This window comes from Anser brachyrhynchus (assembly GCF_964034855.1).
Source record: "Anser brachyrhynchus genome assembly, chromosome: 7".
Lineage (NCBI taxonomy): Eukaryota > Metazoa > Chordata > Aves > Anseriformes > Anatidae > Anser > Anser brachyrhynchus.
The window spans coordinates 3,182,781-3,209,168 of record NC_137701.1 but is presented as its reverse complement, the minus strand read 5'-3'; the positions used below and the strand labels follow the sequence as shown (position 1 = coordinate 3,209,168).

General features: G+C 39.3%; 1 protein-coding gene across 9 annotated transcripts in view; it reads right to left on the bottom strand.

The window, feature by feature from the left end:
* Nucleotides 1-26,388, bottom strand: part of HECW2 (HECT, C2 and WW domain containing E3 ubiquitin protein ligase 2) — a 187,963-nt gene that overhangs the window by 95,638 nt on the left and 65,937 nt on the right. For all 9 annotated transcript variants that reach the window (XM_080599872.1, XM_080599874.1, XM_080599878.1 and 6 more), the window contains exon 2: nucleotides 21,215-21,555. In XM_080599872.1, coding sequence (XP_080455998.1) covers nucleotides 21,215-21,506 — 292 coding nt within the window. In that variant the 5' untranslated portion in view covers nucleotides 21,507-21,555. The remainder of the gene's footprint in view (nucleotides 1-21,214; nucleotides 21,556-26,388) is intronic.

Sequence of the window (26,388 nt, the reverse complement as noted above, 5' to 3'; positions counted from 1 at the left end):
TCAGTTACTTGCAGAGATTCTGAATGTCATTTCACTCCTCATCCCCCTCTCTCCCTCCGCAGTGCACTCAAATGCCATGGCTGTCCCCTCAGAAGCACCAGACATCATGTACAGGTGGCAACGTGGACCTCAACAGGATGATCACTCTTCTGAGGGGGCACATGTAGCCTGGGAGACACCACAACAGTATGTCCTGTTCCTATGACCACCAGATCTCACACTGGGAAGGGATCTTCCCTCTGATCAGACTAGGAGCACCCTCGAGGCCACCCCGCGGCCTACAAAATGGAGAAGCGTCACCAGCGGGGGCAGTCCTGGCCCTGTGAGGAGAACCCAGCCATCTGTGGATTCATACCACCACCAGCCAGGCTGCTGCTGGTCTCTCAGCGTGGCACATATTCCAGTTTTCTGAGAATTGTGATACTCAGGCTAGTTAAAAGTTTGGGCTGGTCTCTCAGTGTGGTCCGGTTTTCTGGGAATTGCAATACTCAGGCTAGTTAAAAGTTTGGGAACCACTGAGGGGCCTGTAATAGAGGGGAAGTCAGACTGAGTCTGACTGCATGATGTATTGGTCTCTTCTGGGTTGAATTCTGGTAAAATCTAGGCTCATTTGGGAAGCCAGTAAGCTAACCTTAGATGTACTTCATTCCACACGTAGTCCTCCTATAACTCACTCACTCTTCAAAAACAGGTTTTTCTTGTGGGACCATCGAGCAGCCACAATTTCTGTAACTGAGAGGCCTTAAATAGAGTCAAAATGACCATGTGCTCGTTTTACTTTTATTTTGTTTGCAAATCTAAAAATAAAACACCATTTTGAATCATTGTGAAATATACACCTGCCCTTCAGGAGTCATACACATCACTGAAATGCAGACGTGGAAAAAGCACAAGAGACTGGAAGAGATCTTTAATGCATGTTAGTTAAAATCTGTATTGTGAAACTGCTCCAAGTTTCCTTTGTTCTGGTTATATTTACGAAATTTTCAAATCAGATAACCAGTCATTGATTATTTGGCAATTGTTCACCAAAACATACCAAAACATTCAGCTTTAGTACCAACCTTTTTTCCACATTACATTTTGCAATATGCCTCATTCTACATAGATAGCCATGAAGCAGAGTAAATTTATTACCAGCACGGTTGTTATTACCAGTCTGCAGGGTCACACAGAACATTTTCTAGTTTCCTTCTTTCCTGTTTGTCCATCCTTCTGCTTCCACTTCCCTTCTACAACTACCCCACCTTGTAAGGGATTTACAATAGCACTGGTGCATGAGTAACAGAAACCCTGTCTCAATGCTAAGATGGGTACCTTAAGATACATCTAAGGAAAATATCAGGACTGTTACTGCCTGTGTAATAAACTATAAAACTTCCTACCCTAATTAGCAGGAGCCATCCCAGCCCTGATTAACAGGAGCCATCTCAATTCCCATGCCCTACAACTCAATAATGATATGTGATTATTTTAAAAATTCACCTCAGTTTTGCAAACATTTTTGACAAGCATTGTGCTTGTTTCTGTATTTCATCCTCTTGTTATAAAACTGAGGTTATGAGTTATTGTACGAAACTGTATTTTACTAACAAAGTATTCAGGTTAACAAATGTACCCAAGTCAAAAAAAAAAAATCACCTAACAAAAAAATCACCTCAACATTGCTAGAAAGCAAGAAGTGGTTATTGATTACCGTAATCAACAATAATTTTAAATGTCTCATTGCACCTTACTCAAGCGTTACTAATTCTGCAATTATCTTCTACAAAAACTGACTAGAATTCAATGGTGCATTATCCACAGATGCACTCTTTTTTCCCATTCATATTCCAAGACACATTTCTCACAGAAATATTTACATTTTAGCAAGTGAGAGAGAATAATCATACAGCTCAAAGGATAAGCTCAACCACTGCACTTCAGGAACCATTACACACACTGTGTGCAACACCTTGACCGGTAGACCCTACATGCGCTGCTGAGATACAAACAGCCAAGCTGCAGGCCCAAATAATTCATTAGATACATATAGTAACAACTCTGAATAAATTCTGGCGAAAAATCTTTAATTGTGTGCATACAAACCAACTAAAAGACTAGGTTTAGTAAACATATTTATTTTCTAGAACAACTAACACACAACTCAGAAAAAAGTACAAGAGGATGAAAGGTAGTATTTCTTAAATCCCCCTGAGGGCACAAAGCGTCCTAATGAGCTGAAATCTTGCTCATGGGGAGCTCTCAGGCGTGCAATGGGAAGGAGGCACTCCCTTGCCAGATGGCAGATTCTGCTGATGGCCACCAAGGAAAACAAAAGTAACCACAAAAAAGACTCAGCTGATTTAACTGCCCACGTATGCACACCCTCCACTAGTTCAGCTTTTGGTGCATGCAAAAGTTTCAATCAGAATCATCAAAAGATTTCAATAAGATTTTTATTTAAAAAGAAAAAAGATTAATTCTTCATGAGCACGGGTGTAAAATTCAGGGCACAAAACATTCTGAGCTACAGAGCCAGCATCACCAGAAGAGCTGACCCAGGCTCTGCACATGATGATTCATCAACAGATTTTATGGCCAGCTAGTTGGGTGGTTTTATTTTGCTTTTGATAATGTCTCCTCTTCACGTTTCCCAAAGCTCAATTTTCCTTCCTGGAATGAACCAGCAAGGAGGAAAGTCAGTGCCAGACAGTCCTTCAGGGTCTTGAAGAAGTTAACTGAACCTCTCCATCATGTGTGTAAGTTTTATTTATTGCTACAGGGAAAGGACTAAAACAAGCCCTAGATGTGGTATACCCACAGATAAAATGCACAGAAAAAAGAAAGGAGTTGTGCCACATACAGTAACTGACAACTACGGATCCAGGAAATTTGGTTTTTGCCTTTTCAGATTGTTGATGGTTTGAACCCTGGAACTATTATAATGGTACAAGTAACTTTGGATTTCCAGCATTGTGGCATCCTTCAGCACTGCGTGGAGACAACTGATTCATTAGTGAAAGGGAAGTAAAAAGACTGCCTCCTGCATCTTCAGGTTCACTTTTGATTGCACTGGATTATTGCTTGCCATTTTAGATGTTATCTGATCAATATTCTTCTTGATCTTTTCCAGCCTCCTGACACAGTATCAGCTGGCATTTCATTCTCAGTGTTCAAGTCTATTCCCATGTCTAATACAGAAACATTTCTTAAAATGTTTTTTTCCTTGCCAGCTCCAAGTAATTTCTCACTGCCTTTTAGAAATCCTCCTAGTTTCTAAAAGTTGTCAATAACACGTCTCTGCAGCACACAACCCCAAAGGATCTTGTGGGATTTAATATTCTCTTAGCAGCTGTTTTTTTGTGGTTTTTATCTTCAAAATTATGAGCTGCTTAAGCAGGAATGCAAACTATTCTATTGTTGTCTTTGACAGTAATAGGTTTCTCAGGGAATTTATTAGAAAGTCAGAGAGCTTGTTGGTTTGAAATAGAGAAAAATATTTATGTTTAAACAACATACTTTAATCATACATCAACTTTCCAGTAATTGAAAACAAAGTAAAACCCTCTAAAGAATGGGAAACAGACCAAGAGCATGGATTCAAACACAAGGTAGAAACAGGCATCAATTCTTCCCCCTCTTGCCTTTAATAAAGGGTGAATCCCCTAGCTATGATATTGGGGACACCTCTTCGTAAGCAACTTCTTCTTTCCTTTTTTACAAACCACAAAACCTCTAGCTTAAGTAATCAGTAATGTCCTGCTGTTTATTTATATGTGTGTGTGCTCTCTAAGGCATCCAAATGGCTGATAGGCAATGCTGTGGAAAACCCACAGATAGAGAGGAATAATAGGTCAGCACAAAGAGAACACATCCATGCAAACAGACTGCTAAGGAAGGGTACTAAAGGAATATGCAGAATCACTCTTCTTCACTACTTTGTCACCATTACCAGCTGTTTTCCTGCCCCGCTACACTTTCTACCTCCTCCTCATTGCCTCTCAATGGCAAGATTTAATCGAAATATCTCCATCTTGTAGGTTCTCCATCAAGTTTATTCTAAAAAAACTTTGTTGTGAAATGGCATAAAAGCAGACCTAAACATTATAATATTTTCAAACTTACTGAGGTCGTAGCAATTATTTTCCTTCAAATGTGCTGAAATGCTTTACAGTTTTCAGTATTTCATATTCCCAGTTCTGACCACATTCCTCCTTTCACCTGCCTCCTGCTTTTAATGTAAAGATTTAGTTTAGATTTGATATAGATATTAATATTTAGCAGAATTAATACATTATATGGGATAATATAAATTCATTATGAAGCCAAGCAAAGCTATCAAAAGTGAAATGCCATCTTTAAGCACTTGCTACTAATGTTGCACCTGAAATACAGTATTTCAAACGTTCTCAAAGCCATTCAAGTACACATTATTCCATTACTGACAGATGACAACAGCCAGTACTACTCAATATGGTAGAAAATATCCAAGGAGCAAGCAATATACAAGGAAACACTGCACAATTCCACGCAGTGAGCCCCAACTCTGAAAACTTTGCTAACACTATTTGTGAAACGAGGCCCTGTGACAAACGTCAGCTGACCTGTGGTTTCTGGGTGTCTGTATATATTGTGTGTAACTGACTACTTGCAAATACAGACTAGCTCATTCGATTTGCCCCATTTTTGGATCTGGCGTAGCATACTGGCACAGCAGAATTTAACAGCACAACTAAGGAAACTCTGCAGACACCAGAAGGTGTTTTTTTTGGATAAGCATATGACTGAAGCCTGACCTAGTTCACTTTACAAAAGTACATGTTTTTTTCACTCATTTCTACCAAACAACATAGTGTGGTTACACATTGTTTTAAGATTCAAATATACAAGGGATAACCCAGAAACAGTTCAGGGGAGCAGCACATTCTAAATTGGCAAATACACTTTCAAAGATGTTATTTTTGCAAGGTATACAAGCACAGAAAATCCAATCTGTTCGCTTCTGTCTCAGTGCCTACAGATCTGTACTGTCTCTGACCTGATTCAGGTCCCTTGGACTGGAGCCTATGGCTTGTTTACTCGGCAGAAATCCACATGTTTTTGTTGGTTCTTTGCTGATGAGACCAACCATATTTTGTCACAATGTGCCTGACTGTTTTTCAGAAAGGTCAGCACTCACACATGCTGATATTTCACTCCTAGGGTCACACTAAAAAGCTTACAAACCTAAAGTTTCACTTTCCAGCCGCTGACACTCACGCTCCAATGACAGCACTGCAGCGCATCTATTGCTCATGACTGCAAGTCTCTGAACAAACATTGATGACAACTGGGAAACCAGAGGAAGAAGCCTGCATCATCTTCCAGCTCACTCCCTTTTTAGTCTGGGATCGGGGATAGACCTTCTCCACAGAGCATCGCAGCTCGATTTTGATTTTGTACCTGCATTTATCCAGCTCTCATTATTTTGAGATGCTTTACATGCCATTTTGAACTGATTAACATGTCATTAATGTACTGCCTCCTCCTTTCTTTTCTGCTTGAGAAAAATAAATACTTCAACACACATAGTTTCTACTTTTCTCATTCCACTTGTGTACATGGGCCAACCATTTATGCATATATATGACTGCAGCAAAGGCTGTGCAAACAGCCTTTTCTCCTCCCCTTGTTCCAAATCCCCTGTAAGGAAAAACATCGTCTGTTCAGCAAATCCCTTGTACTGTTCCACCACTCCACAACGAAAAAGATAAAGCTCTCATTGCACTGAAAACAATATCTGAAGCCAAATATGACCTCTGGAGAGGATCAACCCCTACGCAGGTGCTCTGTGCTTTCTTCCTTCTATTGTGATCTGGATGAATTTGGGTTTTTCCAGAGTGCCTAAAAAGCTGACAGTATGTGTCATCTGTTCAGAGATGCAGTATTTATTGCTTGCATCAGAGACCTTCTGTGTAACACACTGAAGCAGGGCAAGCTGGCTAATTAGTGTGGGATCCAAATTTGCAGTTCAGATTGGATGCAGATGTCTAACTTCTTAGAAGTTCGGGGTCATTTGGTTTTACTCTTAGTTTGGCTCCTTAGAGAGAAAATCCCAAATAAAGAGGTTTGATGCTTACTTCCTCATTTCTGTCCTTAAATTGCTACTTAATTCTTGGGAAGCAAAGAAAACTCCAAAGGCTTGTCTACCTATAGTATAAGGCATATATGTTACTAAAATGGTGTCCTCTTACTTTTTTTTAAACTGTTTAGGATTCCCATGAGCTACAGAGCAGTGACTCAGCAGCCCCCACACAGAGAAACTCCCTCCCAGGATTCTGGCACCCCCGCACGGATGCTGGGCTGCACGCTTTTTCTCACAGAGCAACCCCCTGCTTTGGGCTGCTACTGGACACCACCAACATCATCACAAAGGGCTCCCAAAAGTCAGGATGCAATTTTCTGGGGAGTGATGACTCATGAGAGAAGCACATTGCCGATGCAGCACTCAACATTTGGGATGCTACTTTACAGGAGCTCAGTAGTACTCATCTCCACCTTTTACACTACACAAGCTGAGTGACATCCTTGATTTTGCATTAGAAATTCTGACTGTTAGTTCCCAATCTGCCCCTCTCACACTCTGGTACCAGGGAGTCTGGAAACATCACTACATTCCTAACAGGCAAGCTCGGATGCTCTTTCGGGATATTTTTTTCCCAAATCCTTTTGGAACATGGAGAATATAGAATATATTTTAAAGAATATCTATAAATTAATATCCATAGAACTATCAAGGGTGCATATGATTTCAAACACAGCATCCTCTATTCAGCCAGCAATTTATTTCAGGAGGTTGACTCATTTCCTTAAAGCTTTTTCAGCTATCTGTTGTGACTGGAAAAAAAATTCAGAAAATTTAGAAGTCCTCAAGGAAATGAGCCAACACATCCTGGAAGAAATGCATCCAATACACACACAATAAGATAAGGCAGTCTCAGATTTGTAAAGAAATGAGCAGGAGGAAGTTCCAAGAGAACCATAAACATTGTGTTTTGCAGAAAATATTTATTTCCCATCATGGTAACTCTCTTCATGCACACTTTAAAAGCCACTATGGCTAATCAGGAAGTTGTTCGCTGTTTTTTTTCTCTTCTTTTTTTTTGGTTGATTGGGTTTTGTTTTTTTAATTTCCCTAGAGAAAAACATATCAGATGAAAGAAAGCTGATATAGCTTAGTCAATCCCCTCAATATTTGAATTAAAAAAAAATAAATTAAATTTTAAAAAAAAGTGATTATGCTTCATGATAACTTGATTTCAGATTACTAGTGCTTACCCTCAGGGGTATAGGGTACACGGTCAAAGTATACATCCCAAGATGAGGCTTTTCAGCACCACACACAACACACCACAGAACCACCTCACCACAGAGCTCTGGGGACGCCAGCTACCTGGTGGTCATCACCCAGAGACAAGGAATCGAGCAGGCCCTACCTTGAAGGGTCTCCAGCAATGTAACCAAGTGCACTCTCTTGGAAATGTTCACCTCACTGAAAACAAAAATGAACCAGAAACTTTTTAACAATCTTTCCAAGAACCACTCATATGCCCAGGGCTTCATGTCTTTGGATGTCTGAAATCATGACAGGAACAAATGAAAAATCCATTTGCCACGCGATAAAGCTTTCATGAAATAGTAGCTATTACAAAAATAGCCTTTTCCTCTCTCTGGATTTTTACATACTTGTGAAGCATGAAGTCTATGATTCAAGTGTTTTGAGTATTCTCAGTCTTTATGTGGGGAAAAAAAGTAATCAAGTTTTCATTAACGTTTTTCTATGCTATTGTCTGTGAGACATAAATTTAGCAGCATGACAATCCTGCCTAAATGCCTTTGGCTGGACACGTACCAAGTGACAAAGCACACCCGCATGCTCAGCTGGAAGAGGTGCTAAGCCTTTTTTCACTCATGAGGCCTACTCTTTTCACTTGGGAGGCTCACCTGGTCCTCACGAACAGCTCTTGGGGCAAGGCAGCCTGGTTGCGGCGTGGCACCGACTCCCCACAACGCACACAGCTGCACCAGTTCTGAGAGGTGCTCTCACCGCTGCCGCCCCACCACAGGAGAAGTGACCACGGGGGCTCTCCGAACGGAGGCAAATCACCCCCAGCCTGCAGCACAAAGCCACTCTTCAGATTCAATCAAGAAAAAAAGCCTCCGTGTCTCCATTTTCCCCATTAATTTTGACACTTTACAGCTTGGATCGATGTCTGCGCAGTCTTTCCAGCTGACTGCACTGGATTTCATTTTTCTGCTTAATGACTTCCCTGTGTCTGACTATCCCTTGAACCTTCTGTGTAGTTTTTCCCATTTCTTCTGGCATGGCAAACGAAGAGGTTTCCAAACCTTAGCATGCCCCTTTGCCATCCATTAACTCCTTCACCACGTAAATTCTTCAAACACCAATCCCGATATCCAGTAATATTTCATTGTTTCAAAGCTCTTATCTCATAGAGGCAAATCTAGATACAACCGCCCTTCTCGTGAGATAAATTCCCGTTAGGGCTGATAGTTACAGTCGCGGATCTGCAGCCTCAGGCTGCCTCCTGCCACACTCTGTCAGACAAAGACGCCGCTTAGCTGCACAGTCAGTCAGGTCGGCAACTTTCCAAAGGAAATTTATAGCCAAATTAGATGCAACACAACTACTCCAAAACCGGTGTGTTTTTGTTTGCTTGCCCCCCCCCCCCCCTTTTTTTAAAAAAGGAGAAAGTGTTAGGTTTTTCTAGGAAAGACAGATTCAGCTTGGTGATTGCCTTCATGTATTCTCCTGTTCAGACTTCCCCTCACCTTACCACAATATGATACAAAAAAAATAGAAAAAGAAGAAATATAGAGGCAGAAGGAGAGACAGAGGAATAAGGTGTATATAGACTCTATAATCCAACAGGAGCAGAAATAAAACGTGTATGGAGCTGGAAGAAACAAAATCATTTCCCAATCCAAATTAACTCGTTTGTTCGCTTACAGAATCCACAATGTCATAAACCTAAAATTTGACAGAATTCCACAGATTCTTACAAGAAACGAAACTGTGTGGAAAGAGCAGGACTGGGATCTGGGGAAACAAAACAAACTAAACAAAAGCCAGTGTATCCTTAAATAAATAAATAAATAGCATTTTTTCCCCGCCCACCTCCCCCAAAACTCTACGTATTCAAAAATTTGACACAGAAGGTTCTAGCCTTCTTTTATGCACTAACAGAAGTCAAAAATCCAGCACTTCTTTCCAGGTAATGTAGCTTATTACTAGGAAGGTAATTTTCAAAATGAAATTTCTCAACCTTTTTCTGAGCAAAACGTTAACTGGCCTAATGCTAAACAGTAATTCAGATTCCCGAAAAGTGAGTTTGTCCTGCTCCACTATTCTGAAACTACTCCACTATTCTGCTCACTATTCTGAAACAAAATACTTCAGAGTCTTCTCATCTTTAAAACAAATCACAAAACTCAAGTTTTAGTCAAATGCTATTTTTAGATGAATGCCCTTCATGTCCAGCTACCCAAAGAAAGCTTTCAATTGTTCACAATGTCTGGAGTTTTCTGGTGAACACGTATCTACAAGATTACCATGACGTTAGTTACTAGTCTTGAGTAACAAATAACCTACCTCAAAGTAACCGGTGATTCATTCTAGCTAAAAAAAAGACTTTTCTATTTGAAATTAAAATGGTGTTTTATGATGAGGTTTGGATTAACTATGTCTAACTGCACAGCAGTCCTAAGTAAAAAGGCATTACCCAGGCAATAGTGTCTTGATAATCTATTCTTCATTATCTCTCATGCAGCAGATGCAGAAGATTGAAAAAGGAGCTTGGAAGATTGCCCAGGATCTTTTCAATCTGCTTCACCAAGAGAGAATTTAGAATTTCCAGGATAAATTAACTCCAGAGTAACGCAAGGACAGTATAAACAGTATTATACTTAATAACAATGAGAAAAACTACTATGTCTTCAGCACTGTCATGTCATTTTATAAGTAATAGGAATGACTTTTTCCCCCCATATATTCCGCAGATCTTTCTCTTGACATGTATGCTTTAGCAGGTTTGTAACATGATGGATTACTTCTTTAGGGTACGGTTTACCTCTTAAACAAAAAGGATGCGAATATAGTTATTTCTAGTCTCAAATCCTTAATCTCTTCTCACGAAGATGAGAGCAGATAAAGCCAAACTCTACTCATAGCAAGATACTAAATGGCTGTGCCGATTAATCTGGATAAGACCAAAGCTAAAAGAAACACAAAGGTCTTGCTGCAATTCTTTAGAAGTGGTATCATTTTACCAGTGTGCCAAAAATCAGTCAATTATATTACAATTATCACTAGCCAAAAATAAAGGAGATAAATATCTCAGAAGTAAAAAGCTTCCTCTCTCCCAGTATTAACATGCAATAGCCAAAAGGTCCGCAAAATTGTGTAGGTTAATGATGGTAGAGATTCATTAGTTTAAGTATCTTGAAAGCACCTACAGATAAAAACATTTCCACTATTATTTTAAAATTCTTATCAGAGTATTTTTAAGGACAGCAATTCCCCAGGGACTCCAGAAGCAAACCACAGAATCTCAAATTTAAAGGCAACTGGAAACAAAGGCTCACCAGCTCAGTTACTCTCAGAAATACAAGTAAACCCAGAGCATAAATAAGTAATTACAAAAAGCACAATCAGACTTGTACTCCTATTATAGCAGCCTACAGACCACATCCCATCACACACTCTCTGCTGGAGTCACTGCTGAATGTCGCAGCCGAGCAGGTCTGGCAGTGACTTACAGCCCACAGGGACAGCCACTCTCCTGGTTATAAGCCACTTGAGCTACCTCTGTTGCTCTCCCTCATCCAGTTGAAAAAGCTAAATCAGCAGAGAGAGGCTTGTGCTCTTTGGAGAGTAAATTCCCTGACAGTTTAGTTCCCAGCTCTACTGACTGGAAGAGCCGTACCAGCCCAAGGAAGGGAGCAGAAGAACAAGGCCATGAGAGAAGGAAAAGGGGAAAGCAAGACCAAGGAGAAACCACATCCTCAGTCACTACTGCTGATGATGTGAGTTGTACTTCTCGATTATTTCATGAACAGTAAAAGGGGTTCCAGTAAATCACATTTATGTTGCTCTTATGTAAATCTCTACATTTTCCCCTCATAACCTGTACTTTGTATTGCATCACACTCTGTTACCTCTGCTCAGCCCAAGGGGCAGTAAAGACTAGCACTGAAGACATTAATCTACACTAATCTCAAAAGTAGTAATTTTTATTCAACTGCTTGAGCAGAAGAGCAGTACATGCAATTAAGTGTGCTGTAATTAAGACTGGTTTGTAAAATCAAAATCTTATATGATAATGATTCAGAACATCTAGCCAAATGAACAACAAAAGCCATAGCTTCGTAAAATCCCAGTAATATCTGGAGGGTTGTGTTTGATTTTACTTGCAGGAAACAGACTGTTTTGTTTTTGTTTTTTTAATAAAAAAAAGGAAAATACACTTTACATCCAATCACTCAAATATTTTAGAAGAACACATAAAAGAAATAGTGCTGTTGGCTTTATGATAAGTACTACCCCATCAAAGATTAACACCACTGAAAATCTTACCCATTACTGACTTTGATGGCTTGTTGCATACCTATTCAGTACCTTGAAAACAACTGCCTGACTGCAAATCTGATAAAATTCAGAGATGCATCTATGTTGAAAAAATGGTCAACTGAATTTTCTCTCTCCCTGCAGGCTGCTATCTGCTGAACTATGTCATGCATGAAACTCTATACACAAATTAAACTACCATGAACATAGAAAGATGTTCCTTTTTTTAAGAGGCCTTTATTGAATATTTATCTTAGTGACACTGGTACATGCCTGGTATTGTGCTATAGCTTTCCACTACGTGTATTTCATCTTATAAAGTCAAACCCATTTAGACTTAACTGGCTTCATATGCAAGAAGGCTTCCACGCTTGACAGTAAAGATGAAACATGGATTAAGATCCTGACCCTGCAAGGCAAGGAATGCCTTCAATTCTTAGTTCTCTTCACGAACGACACCTGGTAGGTCCAAGCTTTCAGTTAGAATCTGTCTAAAGTTATCCTGGTGTACAATTCCTCTCATGTAAAGCATATTTATGACCATCAGAATGCTTAAATACTCCATGAACAAAGAATTCACAGACCACTGGTGTTGATACAGTATCTGCTGATGAAAATTTCTAGTGGCAACTGAATAACAATGATCAGAGAATTATTGCCAGTGAAAAGCGGAAACTCAATTTCCAATCATACTTTCTGTAAGAAAATTAGGAACTGGTGACCTATACCCATCAAGCCTCCTTCTGCGTAAAGAGGGCTTGATGTTAACGGTGATGTGCAACAACAGATCAAGCTCAAACTGAATTCTCAAGTACGTACTTTATGAATAAATAACATTTGTCCATTCCCTTTAAGACCTGACTACATGCAAGCTATTTTGAATATATTCTATAAAATTTCAGAATAACCTCCTTTACCTTCTCTGAATCCTTTATATCACACATCTTGCTTCTTCCATGGAAAGTAATGAATTTCTGAGGCATTTTTTCCTCTTCTCCTTAGCACAATACATGGGGAACTACAATTACTTTTGTGGAAATTGTATGCTTTTTTGTTTTGCATTACTGCAGAATATAAAGGAATATAAAGGATTCACGTACTCCAAGGCCAGGTCAGGAATGACAAAGACAATGAACCTACCTTTTTTTTTTTAAAAAAAAAAACACTTCTAAGGACTGCAGACATATTAGCGATGCAATGAATGATTAGTGATTTGAAATACCCCAGAAGACTAAACAGTTGGACATTAACTTCAAATGACTGCTAGACAAAGGAGGCAGATCTTGTGAAGAGAGTCTGAGCAGATCTTGGAACAAAGCCCTGAAGCATGGGATTTGCTAGCCAGAGAATTGGCTGCCCACCAGAGCAAGAGCGCTGGAGGCCGGGATGCTGCCGGGCAGAGAGACAGGGAACACTGCCAATGCAGGCATTTGGAAGCTTTGCTTGTCCCAAGGAGTAGACGCCAGCTAAGCACAGCCAGCCTGTGTTCTTACAGCACCTTCACCCCACACCAGTGCTTCTCTGATGCCAGATGTGTCTTGATGGGCTTTGCTAGGAAAAGAGGCCTACCAGGATCAATACTTCAGTAACTTTCTCCAGTTATAATTTAAAATTTTGCTTATCAGCATATACTAAGTGGCTTTATTAAACACATCTACATATAAACTGTTAGTTTCAGTGTCCTAAGTGTCCTACTATGCATGTGTTTCACCTTTTCAAGGGATACCAGTTTTAATTACATTGCTCACATCCTTAACATACATATAAAACACTCAGCTTGTAACACTTCCCCATTAATTCAGATTCTCAGGGTCATTGATAAATCTGTGCAGATAAAGGAGCCAAGAACGTCATAAAAATTTCAAAGCAGGAATTCCAACACTGTGCATAATGCAAAACTAATCCATAATCTATTACTTACATGAAACAGATCCATAAATGAATTAATGCAACTACTTTCTCAGCACAGTTGTCAGTGACTATGAATACGTTTTCCAAAATTGTTTTGAAAATACTGTATGGCATGTTGATTTGATGATAGAAAACAGCTCAGGAAGTGTCTTTAAACACCAAAAACAAAACCTAGAATATTGTAGTGTGATAGTTATGTCTGGAAGACGTTCAAGCTGTGACAAAGCGTTGCCAGAACATCCAAACTTTACAGTTAATTGTGTTTTTAATTTTGAGATACCCCTGACCTCAAAACTAGACAAAAGTAGCTTCAGGGAGGACTCTTTCAGCTGTGTTGTCGGCTTTCCACTGCAAAAGGTTTTGGCATGACAGCATTTATAATCCTTTGGATAGAAAGCAGTGTGCTTCCCACCCTGCCTTTTTGATGGCAAGTGACTGTTCCAGCAGATGGGAAGACAGCAAATATAAACGTTGGATAATGTAAAACGATATACATTTCTGAATTCATAGTATTCCATTTTACCATAATGTTGCCTTGTGTTACAGTGTCTTTTTATTTGTTTGGAACGGGCTGGCTTTCATTTTGATTTTTTTTTTTTAAATCAGGGAATTAATTCCTTTCTCCTTAAAATAAATATTGTGTATTTTAATGCATATATGTGTATTTTTGTTTTATGAGCGTGTCTTAATAAGGTATCTGCTTCATGCAAGGAAAACACAGAGAAAGCACCTTCTATGCATTTCTTCTAACTTTTGCAGTAAAGAGAGGTATCGTACTGTTCACACACTGATTTTTGAGTATAATTTCCTAGATTACAACAGTAAAGCACCAAATTCCACGCTGGGGAAAAAGCAGCTTTGCATGTGGGTCAGGCTCTATGAAGAACAGACAGAATAAGATTAAAATGCAACACCTGGGGGGAAAGCTAGCTTCCAAAGACCCTTTTTTTTTTTTTTTAAACCACCACAGTGCTTAGATACTCAGCTGAGACAATACAAAGCACCCAGATCCCCACTGGCTGAATAACAAAGAGCACAAAGCCAAGCTCCTGGAATTCTAAGCCAAAGCCTCTACCAAGGGCCAAGCTGGGTAGGGACTGACTTTTCTACACAGAAAGTCATGCCCATGTTTTACAGATTTCAGCAACAGCCAAAACTAGGAGTAATCACAAAATATTACTGCTATGCAGAGTAACTGGCCACAAGAAATTAATAGTACTGCTCAGATTTTCAGGTAAAGTAATCATATTGCTAAAAACAGGAAGGAAAAAAAAATCAAGTAAGTAATCAGGCTTTTCTGGAAGATAATGAAGTTATTATTTTGTATGTATTCCATAATGGAAACCAGAGAAAACTTTTGAGGATAAAGTATCTTAAAATTTTATAATCTCTCTGTCTAATTTAAGCTACTACTGTAAATGTATTAAAGGCAGTTTACGTGAAAGCTTTTTTTCTTTTTAATCTTGTCTGACATGTAATGGAAAGGCTCCAAACTTCACTACCCTAGGAGGCTTAGTATAAACCTAGATCTCATCTAAATTGCCCTATATAGCTCTGCATCAGTTTTTTTGTTTGTTTGTTTGTTTGTTTGTTTTGGTGTGGATCCATGCTGTAGGTAAAACAAAAAGTCAAGCAGCCTGTGAGAAGAAGCTGAGGGGAATAAATGGGGAATAAAGGGGACCTTTGATGGCCAGCATTTTAAATATGCTAAGGCTCTCTAGAATAAGGGCATGCATCTTATAATTAGAACTCCATAAATCAGGACAAAAATAGGCCAACCCAGGCAATTTGGCCATGGGAATTAATCCATTTAAACCAAAAGTAGGGTTTGCTTCTCTCCTGACTTTTTATTCTTTATTCTGTACTTTCAGAATTCTTTATGGGACTTGTAGGCAACCCACAAAACTCATCAAGGTTTGGCTTCACTCAGCATCCTGTGAGCCATGGCCGGTCCACCCTGGTACCTGTTTGGGCTGCAGACCCAGGTAGCTCTTGTTCTGCTCACCTTCTTTAAGAGGTCTCACTTCCCAAGGAAGTCCTGGTACGCTGCTGCTACAATGACACGCAATGACAAGAAAACCGGGACAGGTTGCATTGACTTATTGGAATTGAACTACCATTTCTCCTTTTTGATTCTATCTAGGTCCAATATTTTGCACAATCTTTCTCACTAAAAGGCTGATATTAGGAAAAAAATCACCGAAATTAATGTAAAGATTTAGGCAGAGTTCCAGCGTGTCTACAATGAAACATTTACACTCGCTGATCACTGTAGGACACCTGTAAAACTCCAATAGCTTATATATTGTTTGGAACAAGCATTTGTAACGAACAAGTACAGAGCAAAAGCTGGGTCAGTACTGGACAAGGGAAACTTCACAGGGCTAAGAGGATGCAAGAGGTGTTTGCTAACTAGTGTAGTCTTCTGTTTCAAAAGGTGAAGAAAGTTTTCAGTCTAAATCCAATTGTGTTTAAAAAAAAAATAGAATTGGCCTCTTACTTCTCATCAAGACAAACACTAGAAATTTACCTTTACTCTTCAGATTATTCACAGGTACAGTACCTCCGCTGAAAAGCTCCCCTCTGAATCTCATTCTGCCCTGTCACCTTCAGCTGATAATCTTCACAACCAGTCCTGAGGAAGAAAGAAGCCCATTCCAAGCAAACTTAAAGCTAAATTCAAAATGATAAACCTGTATTTTACATTCAACAATTTCAAGTTTCATGCAAACCTGCTTGATTTACCCCAAGAGAAGCCAATACTCAGAAATAACACTTCTCCGCTTTCATGTAGTCTCAGTGGGACACCTTTCTGTGCTTGTACAGCTGCACTATCTACATTCTCCACAGATCACGCCTGTGGAGCTAAAAAGCTGCTTTAACAAAACTTCAAGGACAAGACTGTTCAAGAAGTGTTACTGACTCTTTAAAGAATTGAGGCAGTACAAAACCAGAAATAGTCAAGGAAAAAAAAGAGACCTTCCTCCACAGAATACACTGTGTCCCTCGCATACACTTTTCTTCTGGTAATCCTTAGGAACATGCTTGGAAAAGAAAGAGACCCTCTGTACACAACAGTCCCTCAACAAGATGACAGATCACATTTCTGCTGTGCAAGGTGATGAAACGGGGGAAAATACATATATGGTACTAAAGCAGAAACCATCAAACTCACACTTGGGTCTAAAAGCATTCCTTAAAATACAGAATTGTAGAGAAACTGAGCATGAGCTTGGCTATATACAATTTTTCATGGTTAAGTTCAGCTTCTTGCATTTAACTAAAGATGTAAAGATCTTACATTCACCTAAAGATCAAAAGTTACCACGGAGGAGTATCCTGATGACACTATAGTGAATGAATTCCTAATAAAACATGCACTATTTTCTACAAAATAGAATCTTTTAGGTTGGAAAAGGTTGGAAAAGACCTTTACGATCCTGTCCAACCATCCACCTAACGCTACAAGTCCACCGCTAAACCACATCCCTAAGCGCCATGTCCACACGTCTCTCAAACACCTCCCTGGGCAGCCCATTCCAAGGCCTAACCCCCCTTTCTGTGAAGAAATACTTCCTCATAACCAATCTAAACCTCCCCTGGTGCAACCTGAAACCATTTCCTCATGTGTTATCACTTGTCACCTGAAAAAAGAGGCCAGAACACTCCTCGATGCAACCTCCTCTCAGGCAGTTGTAGAGGACGATGAGGCCTCCCCCCAGCCTCCTCTTCTCCAGACGATACAACCCCAGTTCCCTCAGATTCTCCTCACGTGTCTTGTTTTCTAGTCCCTTCACCAGTGCCATTGCTCTTCTCTGTGCATGCTCAAGCACCTCGATGTCCTTCTTCTAGTGAGGGGCCCAAAACTGAACACAGTACTCAAGATGCGGGCTCACCAGAGCCAAGTAAGGGGAGACAACCACTTCCCTTCTCTATTTCCCTACTATTTCTGATACAAGCCAGGATGAAATTGGCCTTCCTGGCCACCTGGGCATACAAGCAAACTTTTTTTTTCCCCCCCTCATAACTCCCCACCTTTTTCTTCACTTCCAATATGTATGGAAAAAAATGCACTGAAAAAAAATGTCAGTTCTTGAGGATAAGATGAGTCTGCCTTATCCACCTTAGGCTTTCCTGTTTCTAAAAAGAAAAGAAAAGAAAAAAAAAACTATTTTCATAAACATCTAACAGACCAACATTTCGCTGGAGCTGTTTCACACTTAGAAAAAGCTCCATCTACTACTCCCTACTGTAAGCTAATTAGCCTTAAACCTCTACATACCACATAGTAGGAAAAACAGTGACTGATTACTGACTTTCTTATGATCAACTGTACCAACTGATGTACCTGAAAGAGTGAATTTGTACAGTGATTTGTACACAGTCTCTTAAAAAGAAAGGGATATATTAAGTCTGGTGAAACTCCTCATAAGCCACTGCAATTTTAACCACGCAGTAAAACCACACTTAGAAGAACAGAAGTAACTGCTTTCTTATGACAGAAAATGAAAGTTAATTGAATAGAAAAGAATGACAGAATTAATTGAATACATTCATGAATGAAAAGCGAAGACAGCTTCCCGGTGTGTCACTTTCAATTCTTTTGGTAATAGATGTATTCCACAAAATTAATTTGAAATGAAAATTTACCTGGATTGCTCCAGACCTTTGACAGATCTCTCTGTACTAAAACCTCAGCTCAGAAACGGTGATTCATTTTTAGAATTTCTCCATCTGTTCATTTACAGAATTAACAACCACTTGCCCTCCCCAGTGATCCAGCTTTCATTATGAAAGCTAATTGTACAACCGACATAAAAGAAAAAGCCACGGGACTGGGCTTTTGGTTATGCAACAAGTTTTGTTTTGTTTTGTTGTTTTTTTGTGTGTGCGCTTTTGTTGTTGTGGGTTTTGTTTTGTTTGTTTTTAGTGAAGGCAAAATATTTGCCTTTTTCTATTCCTTGCTCCCTGAAAAAACAGTGCTTTACTAGAAGATGTGCGGGGACACTGAAGGTACAGCGTCAGGCTGGCACAGACCTGGAGCTGTATTGTGCTAGTGACCGCACAAAATCTGTGCTGCTTTCAGCAGGCAGTGCCACAGGAGAGGAACTGTGTAAAGGAAATGGTTTCCATTTTAAAGAAAGACCAGAATGGATAACCTCAAACAAATACTTTAAATTTTATTAACGCGTTTGGGAGTAGAGCTTTTATTTTTAAATATATTCACCCACAAACATCCTTCTCCTAGGAAAATAAGTAGTGTCCACACTTTCCAAAGTGTTAAATGGGAACTGGGGGTAATTTACAGCAATCATTACAAGGGACTGCAAATCCTGGATTATACCCTGCAGTATTTTGGACCAATTCATTTCTCCCTGAACTCCATGTGAAAGCTTGCAAAGCTGGTAACCTCTCAGAACCAAAGACCACAGGAACAACTTCTAAAATACACGCATACTGCCTTACAACAAACAGCCTATACCTTAGCTCCATATTTAGCTCCACAGCTTAGCAAGGTATATAAAAATATGCAAATGAAAGGCTTTTTACTATTTAAATGTTTATTTACTTTTAAAGATGCTAGATAGTTTAAAAAGTTTACTGAAAAAAACACAAATCAAAGATAGACAGGAATGCCTATCAGACTGAATATGCCTTTACCTCTCTGTTGTGCAAAATGTGCAATCCCATCCCTCAAAACGAGGAAACCACAAGTCTTAAAGAAATCTGCTCAGATCTATTTTACACTGAGTAACAAAACTCTCACCTATGCTGATGGACTTCAAGTGGCAGAGGAGAAGAAAGCTACATGCTGAAGGAGTTCTGAGACCTTTCACTACTTAAAAAGAAAACAGGAAACCAAACAAACATTTCATACTCTGGTATTACACAGTAGCATGATGGGGTTTCTAGACACAAGGACGGAATTTGGCTATTCCTTATAGGATTATAAGAAGTTGTAGTAAATTAACTTTGTTTTGTGCTTTAGGGGTTTGAAAAACAGAAGGTAGAAACATTTTTAATCATGAAAATATGATAAAATCACCACAAACGAGAACCTAGAATTTTATAGAAGTATGTTCTACTTCAGCATCTTGAATACCAATCCTGAAGTGCTATGAAGCCGATTAACCTAAAAATACCTGTAAAATTTCATCTTTTTTCAGAGGAAACTCTCGGTGTATTTAAATTAGAATTTTTAAGCTTCATTTTAACGGTTTGTGTACTTTACAGCACAGACCACACTTCAAGCTGCTAATGCTACTGGAAAGATCTGTGACTTTTGATTATGGAGATGATTTAGGTGGCTTAAACATTAGTACATATCCACAGTTTATTCCAGGAGAGACTGCAGCTTGTGAAGCTTCTCCAGTAGAGTTTTTACAACCAGTTAAGCACTGAACAGCACAAGTCATACTGTCCATCTTGTGGATCTTCAGTAAAGTTGGGAAAAAAAAAAAAAGGCAAAAAAAAAAGAATAAGAACTGGAAACAGCAGCTCCACACCATGCAACATTAAGTGATGCAGCAACAGGATGTCTTGGAAAAAGCTGCCACAGCTTTTCTGTCCAAAATCCTATCGACTGATATCATTGCAGTTAGCTCGGTCCCAGCACAGACAAAATTCCAGTAGTCAGACCTGTTTCCACCAGTTTCTCTCTATCTGCTTTTGGCAGGTTACACTGACAATTTCTTTCTACATTAGCAATTAGATTCAGAAAAGCAGTGCTATTTTGAAACAGATCACCCAAACATCCCAGCTACTGAGCAAAGGTTTAATTCAGACAGTAATTTTAGTGCACATGAACTGGATTCCTTGAAAAGGAGACCAAACCCCATGTGCCTGTACATGTACCCACTAAATACACTCCAGTTCCTAGTGGCATCGTAAAGCTTGTCCTTTGGACAGCTCCAAGCCACATGCAGAGCAGGAATGTTTGGATCTAGGGATCTGATTAAGCATAATACCGTGTAAAAACCTATATCAAATACATTGCTGATGTCAGGGTTTTGGCACAAACTGCTTTGACCTTCTGATCCACTCCTTTTAAGCCACACTATTTACTAAAGCACACACTGCCCACAGGCCTTTGCCTGCTAGCTTAGAGCTCTTTTCAGCTCCCTCCTATGAAATATATGTTCCTATGTTCCTGTTGAACAGCACAAGAAAGTAGAAAAAAAAATTCTTCAGAGGATTTCCATCTATAAAAATACTTCATAAACAGAAATTCTCACTCATTCAGAACAGATACAATTTCATTTCTAAAAAATCAAAGAATTACACAAAATACCTTTTCACGGACATTAAGAATTTACTTGTCCAAAAAGCTGTATAAATATTGGACAGTAAGCATGCCAAGTTACATGATGAATACAGTACTCTACATTTTCCAGTCTAAACCAGTCACCTGCAAAAGTGAACACGGAAATCATATGCACATTTGTTGTTTAAGAGGAATGTACTTCATCCTCTAGTAAGTCACTATGGAACCAGACCTACATTAATAATGTCTTCTCATAGCTCACTGCATTAAGAAAAGCAAAAAGCAATCCAAGGTAATTCTCTGCAATCTTACCCCGATTTTATCTTTAGATTAACGAAGTAGTATGCCAGAACGCATATCTGAAAAGGAAAGATGAAGTGACAAAAAAAGCAAGAAACACACCAAATTATTACAACATGGTTCTGGCTTACCTATGTGATAAAGTCCAATCCAGTCAGTCGGATCAACTTCTTCTTTAATATCCCAGAAAATGATAAGGTTCTGAGACTGCCCCAAGGTGTATTCATACATGCTGGCTGTCAAACTAGATCTGCTATCTGAGGTCACTAAATCAGTGTCACTGTTGGCACGCTGCAAGTTCATGTTCTCAGCCATGGTGCCCTGAGATGCCAAACTCTGCAGATTCTCTGGGCTCAGAGTATACCGGAGCTGTGGGTTGCGACGTCGCACAAAAAGCAGATGTTCTCGCGCTGAACTGGCCATCTCTTCTGCACTTTTGTCAATTTATGTGAAAAAGTTGTTGTTCAGAGATCTATCATGAAGAACAAAAAGAGAAACTGTTGAAGTGAGATAGCAAGTTATTCAGTCAAACATTAAATGCAGAGATCTTAGTGCAAAAATATTTTAATTTAGGACCATTCCTACAGAAACCTAGAATGGATTAGATCTTTTACTTCATTACTTTACCACTACAGCCACTTAAACTTCTATAAATAAAAAAAAGCATGAATCATTAGCAACAACATTCAGAGTTAACTACATACCGTGAAATAACATTTATAGGCCAGATTGCAACAGAAAGCGAAGCATCCAAGATAGAATCTATAGACTGAATATTCAGAGTCAGAAAAGTGTTAAAGATATTAATAATGTTGGGCATATCACTTCAGTAGAAATACGGTATCACAGACCTACGCTACTATAAAATTATTTTGTAAGGATTTTATTATTGCTGTTTTTAAGATACAAACAAAAGTTCTGGGATTCTCTACACCAAATAAAAAACATCACATCACTGTCAGAGCTGCTTTAAAATACAGGCACATGTTCAATTAGTCCAAGTCAGTTTATCTGTGAAGTTAGATTTTGTTCTTCTTTTCCACGCATTATAAAGCACAGGCCTTATAAATTCAACATCTTTCTTCTAACCCTGAGTAGATAATAAGTGGTCTTCGCTGGAACATCAAGCTAATATCATCATATCATACCTTCACATGTACAACCTGCAGCTCATTATCTGTAATGAGTGAATAAGCGTACCACTATTTGAAAATAAGCCCTCACATTACTCACAACTTGAAATAAATCATCAGAAAGGAAGACAGAAACAGGAAAATATTAAAACAGAGGGAACAGCTTGCAGCAGGGTAGAATCAGAGATGGGGAACCTCTTGGCATAGAAGGGGATATGGAAATTTCTGTAACTAAGTTACGTGTCTTTGACCAAAGCTGTTTGCCTTTTTCAAAATATGTCTAAATATGCAAATAACCATATATAAGAAAGATGTGTGCATGTACACATACTAAAAAAAAAGCAAATGTGATATCTGTGTATTATTCTTAAGCTTTCTTTTTGGTATCACAGCCTTCAGCTATCACACGCAGATACCTTTGTTGTCTTAAAATAACCGGAGCATTGTCAGACAGCACTGAATGTCAGCTGCTATAACGATCCTGGTTTCCAGCATGTAAGCTTCTAATTTAGAATTAGGTAGAGCCCATAAGAAATAAATGGGTTGGCTGGCCACTTCCAGAGCCTTCGAATTGTAATTAGACCTAGAGTAAACTACCGCTATCAATCACGCATCTGACAACTGGTTTATTAAACAGACACCATTGCCTGTAGAGGTCAAAAGACATTTATAAGTAAAAATAAAAAACACCTAGAGCACTCTGAGATCCCAAGACTGTGATCAACAGAATTAAAAAAAAAAGTCAACAGTTTTCTTTTCTTTTCCTATTCTTTCTTCTTTCTGCACATGACCCTTCAAAAACTGTTTCTTCCCTTCAATCTATTTCCCACCACTCATCTTGAATTTTCTTTTTAATATTTCAGTGTATGCACCCTTTCACTGTATCATAGATTCTTTTCCTTTTTTGCAAATTTTCTTTGATTTTTTTTTTGAAATATTAAAAAGAAATTCAAAAAATAAAGTTCAACTCAGCCAGTTGTACGCGATTCACCATACATTGCACATGGTTCAGCATCAAACATTGCATAAAAGGAAAGAAACAAAAACTGAGGTAAATAACTTTCTGCATCCAGAAGCGATATGGAGATTACCATACTTACTTCATAAAGTATGCAGGAGTCTTTCCTGACACGAGCAATGTTTTGGCTGCGTACACAAAACATTTTATTTTTGGTGCTGGACGTCAGCAGGGTTCACTAACTCATTCTCTGTTATGTTCCTGGGTACTTTGCCTCTGACACCAACGTCAATGATGAACTTTGTATAACAAGCTCTCTTAAATGAAAGTCTGGAAAATCAGCTTCTTGTTTTTCTGTGCAGCGTACTATTCTCTAGATTTGATAATACTGGGAGACTTTGAGACCAGAAGTGTAAATAAGGAATGTTCCCCAATTGCCTTATGGCAATAACCCATGTTCCCCAATTGCCTTATGGCAATAACTCATGGAAACCTACTGAGATCAGATCAGCCTTTGCATTCCAAACTCTGCAGGTAGGTGAGTCCCAGAGGACACCAACTTCCAAACTACGTTACATGATCCTCATTCTTTTTTTTTTTAAAAAAAAAAAAAAAAAACTTTTTAGTTTCTTTCTTATAGCATGTGCTGTTGCCCAGATCCTGTTAACAGCCACACACAGTGAAAAAGAGAGATTGTTTGAGGTTAATTAACAGACTGACTGATAATGTACTAACACACTCATTTTCTTCTGTCCCCTATCTGGAGTTTTACATCGTTTTGAACCACTGTACACAGTTGTTTTACAACAGTCAGGAAGAGTGCAAGTTAAAGACAAAGTTTTAAATAGGAGGGATGTAAAAACATCTTTGAGCTGCAGAGTAGTACATTGTACCTGTGGCAACGCTGACATTTGTTGGAACATATTGAAAATTTATATCCAGCAGATGGACAAACTCATCCATGTATAAGCACACATGGGAACTAACTTGGAGTAGCTATAACTATCCTGCACTTGGAGAGGCAAGAACAGCCTGAGAAAAACGTTAGCTCCTTTCCAAGAGTTGATTTTCTTAAGTCTTAATTGTTATCATTTTGGTGAATCATGGGCGCAATTACAATTTCTAAAGGTAAAGCAAAGCAGAACTCTACCTGCCGGATAGCTGCTCCAATTCCACTTATAAATCTGGGAGTCTAAACAAGTCATGATTTAAACAATGATTCCAACAAATACTCTATCTTAAAGCCATCGATGTCAATTTGCAATGAACCAATTAAATGCCCACGTAAATGAGCTCCTATTATGGAAAAAAATATTCAAAAAATTCAGGACTCACAGGCTTTTAGATTATTTTTTACATTCAGTGAAACAGGTTGCAACGGGGACCCAGTACCACATAAAACTGCTACTTATCAGCTCACAGTAAGCTGGGAGGTTCATTAAGGTTATCTGTAAAGAAATAAATATGACATTTGTGTTGTCAGAGAGGAAAATATGATACCTATAAAATCCAAGCCATAAGGAGTGACGGAAGAGAGAAAAAGAGCCGTTAATTTAATTATTCGCAGTCTGAAACTGAGATGAACGCCTTACACAGCGCTTTGCTGTCTGCAAAATGACTTGCTTATCTACCATTTGGTTAACAACTCCCAAAGCCTGCTGTTAATAACATAACTAATAGCACACTAACAGATACGTCCTACCAGAGAGTGAAAGTAGGAATTATCCTCCCACCTTCACCTCCCGCTAAGCGCCAGTGAAACAGCATTTGCATCCAGAGCACGCCGTGCTGACAGCATGCCTAATGGGCTCCATGCACCTTCCCAGACACAGGAGTGTGGGCAGTCAGGCTGAGTGGGATCGGAGCAGGAGATTCACTCCATGCTGGATCAAGTGTGCAAAGGATATTGCTCAATGCAAGCCAAAAAATGGAAATGGAATCTAAAGCATAGGAAAAATATAGGCATGTGAGAATTACTGGATAGCAACTTCAGCAAAGCATTTCAGTTGTAAAGTAAAACCAGTACCAAAGCAGCTTATCCGTATCACAGGGTTTTCTTCAATACTTCACAAGAAGCTTAGAGAAAAATAGGACTGATTTTATTTTCATTTCTGACTGGCACAAAATCAGGATTATTTTTATCTAAATATACCTCTTAATTACTTATCATAGAGGGACCAGAACTGGGAAAAATAAAGAGTTTTAAAGGTTCCATATGATACACAAAATACAAGTAGAAAAAATCCCATTGACTTTAGTCTTCACTTTAGTCTTCACTAAAGGAGATTCCAAAGCAATGTCAAAGCATTTTTAACATAGTCAAACACTCTACAGTTTAAAAAAAAATACATGAATGAAAGTCTGGGAATTCCAGCACAGGAACAACCTAAAAAAGCATCCCGCCATACAAAGCAACACAGAGTTCACATGCTGCCCTGTTTATCTTACTCATAACCGTGATTCACTTCTTGTTTACGCAGCGATCTCTCATGTGCCTTACGGGTCTCGCTCACTGTCTCTACCCACAGCATCTGCTGCAAACAGACTGCAGAGGCTGGCCCTGAGCGCAACGGCCGCCTGCTGCACCGCAGGACAAGGCTGGAGCTGCGAGCGGTGACCCAGGGTGCTGCTGAGGAAGCACCGATAAATGCATTTCGTCTGGGGACTGGCTGCATGCCACGGCTTTGCAACGCTGCCCATCAGTGAGGATGGCTGATGGGGAAGAGGAGAGAGTGCTCCGTGCACCAGCACCCCATGGGCAGGACATGTCCAGCCTAACGGGCCAGAATCCCACCTGCCCCAAACGATGCTTGGTGTCCCTCCCTGATGCCACTCACTTGCAGGGATGAGCAACCCACATAATCATGCCGGCAAGCAGAATGCACTGAGAACACGGAGAGCAGCAAACACACTGGTTTCCCAGTCACACGGTGTGTGACATTGCCTTATGCCATACAAAGATTTCCAATTGCCACAACAGACGTTTGAAGTAAAGGCCTCATACTGACCAACTTTGAGCTCATAGGGGCTGAAAAATAACTTTAATCTTGAATAAATTCAGAACTTCAGGGGCCTTCCTCCCAACAGAATTCAAAGCTAGCCTGTTTTATGGCTGTAGCTCTTTCCAGCTGATATTTCCATTTGAAATACGCAGTACATCCCAAAACATCTATGGACAAATTTCCTTCTGATACTGGCTTTGACCCCCCCCCCC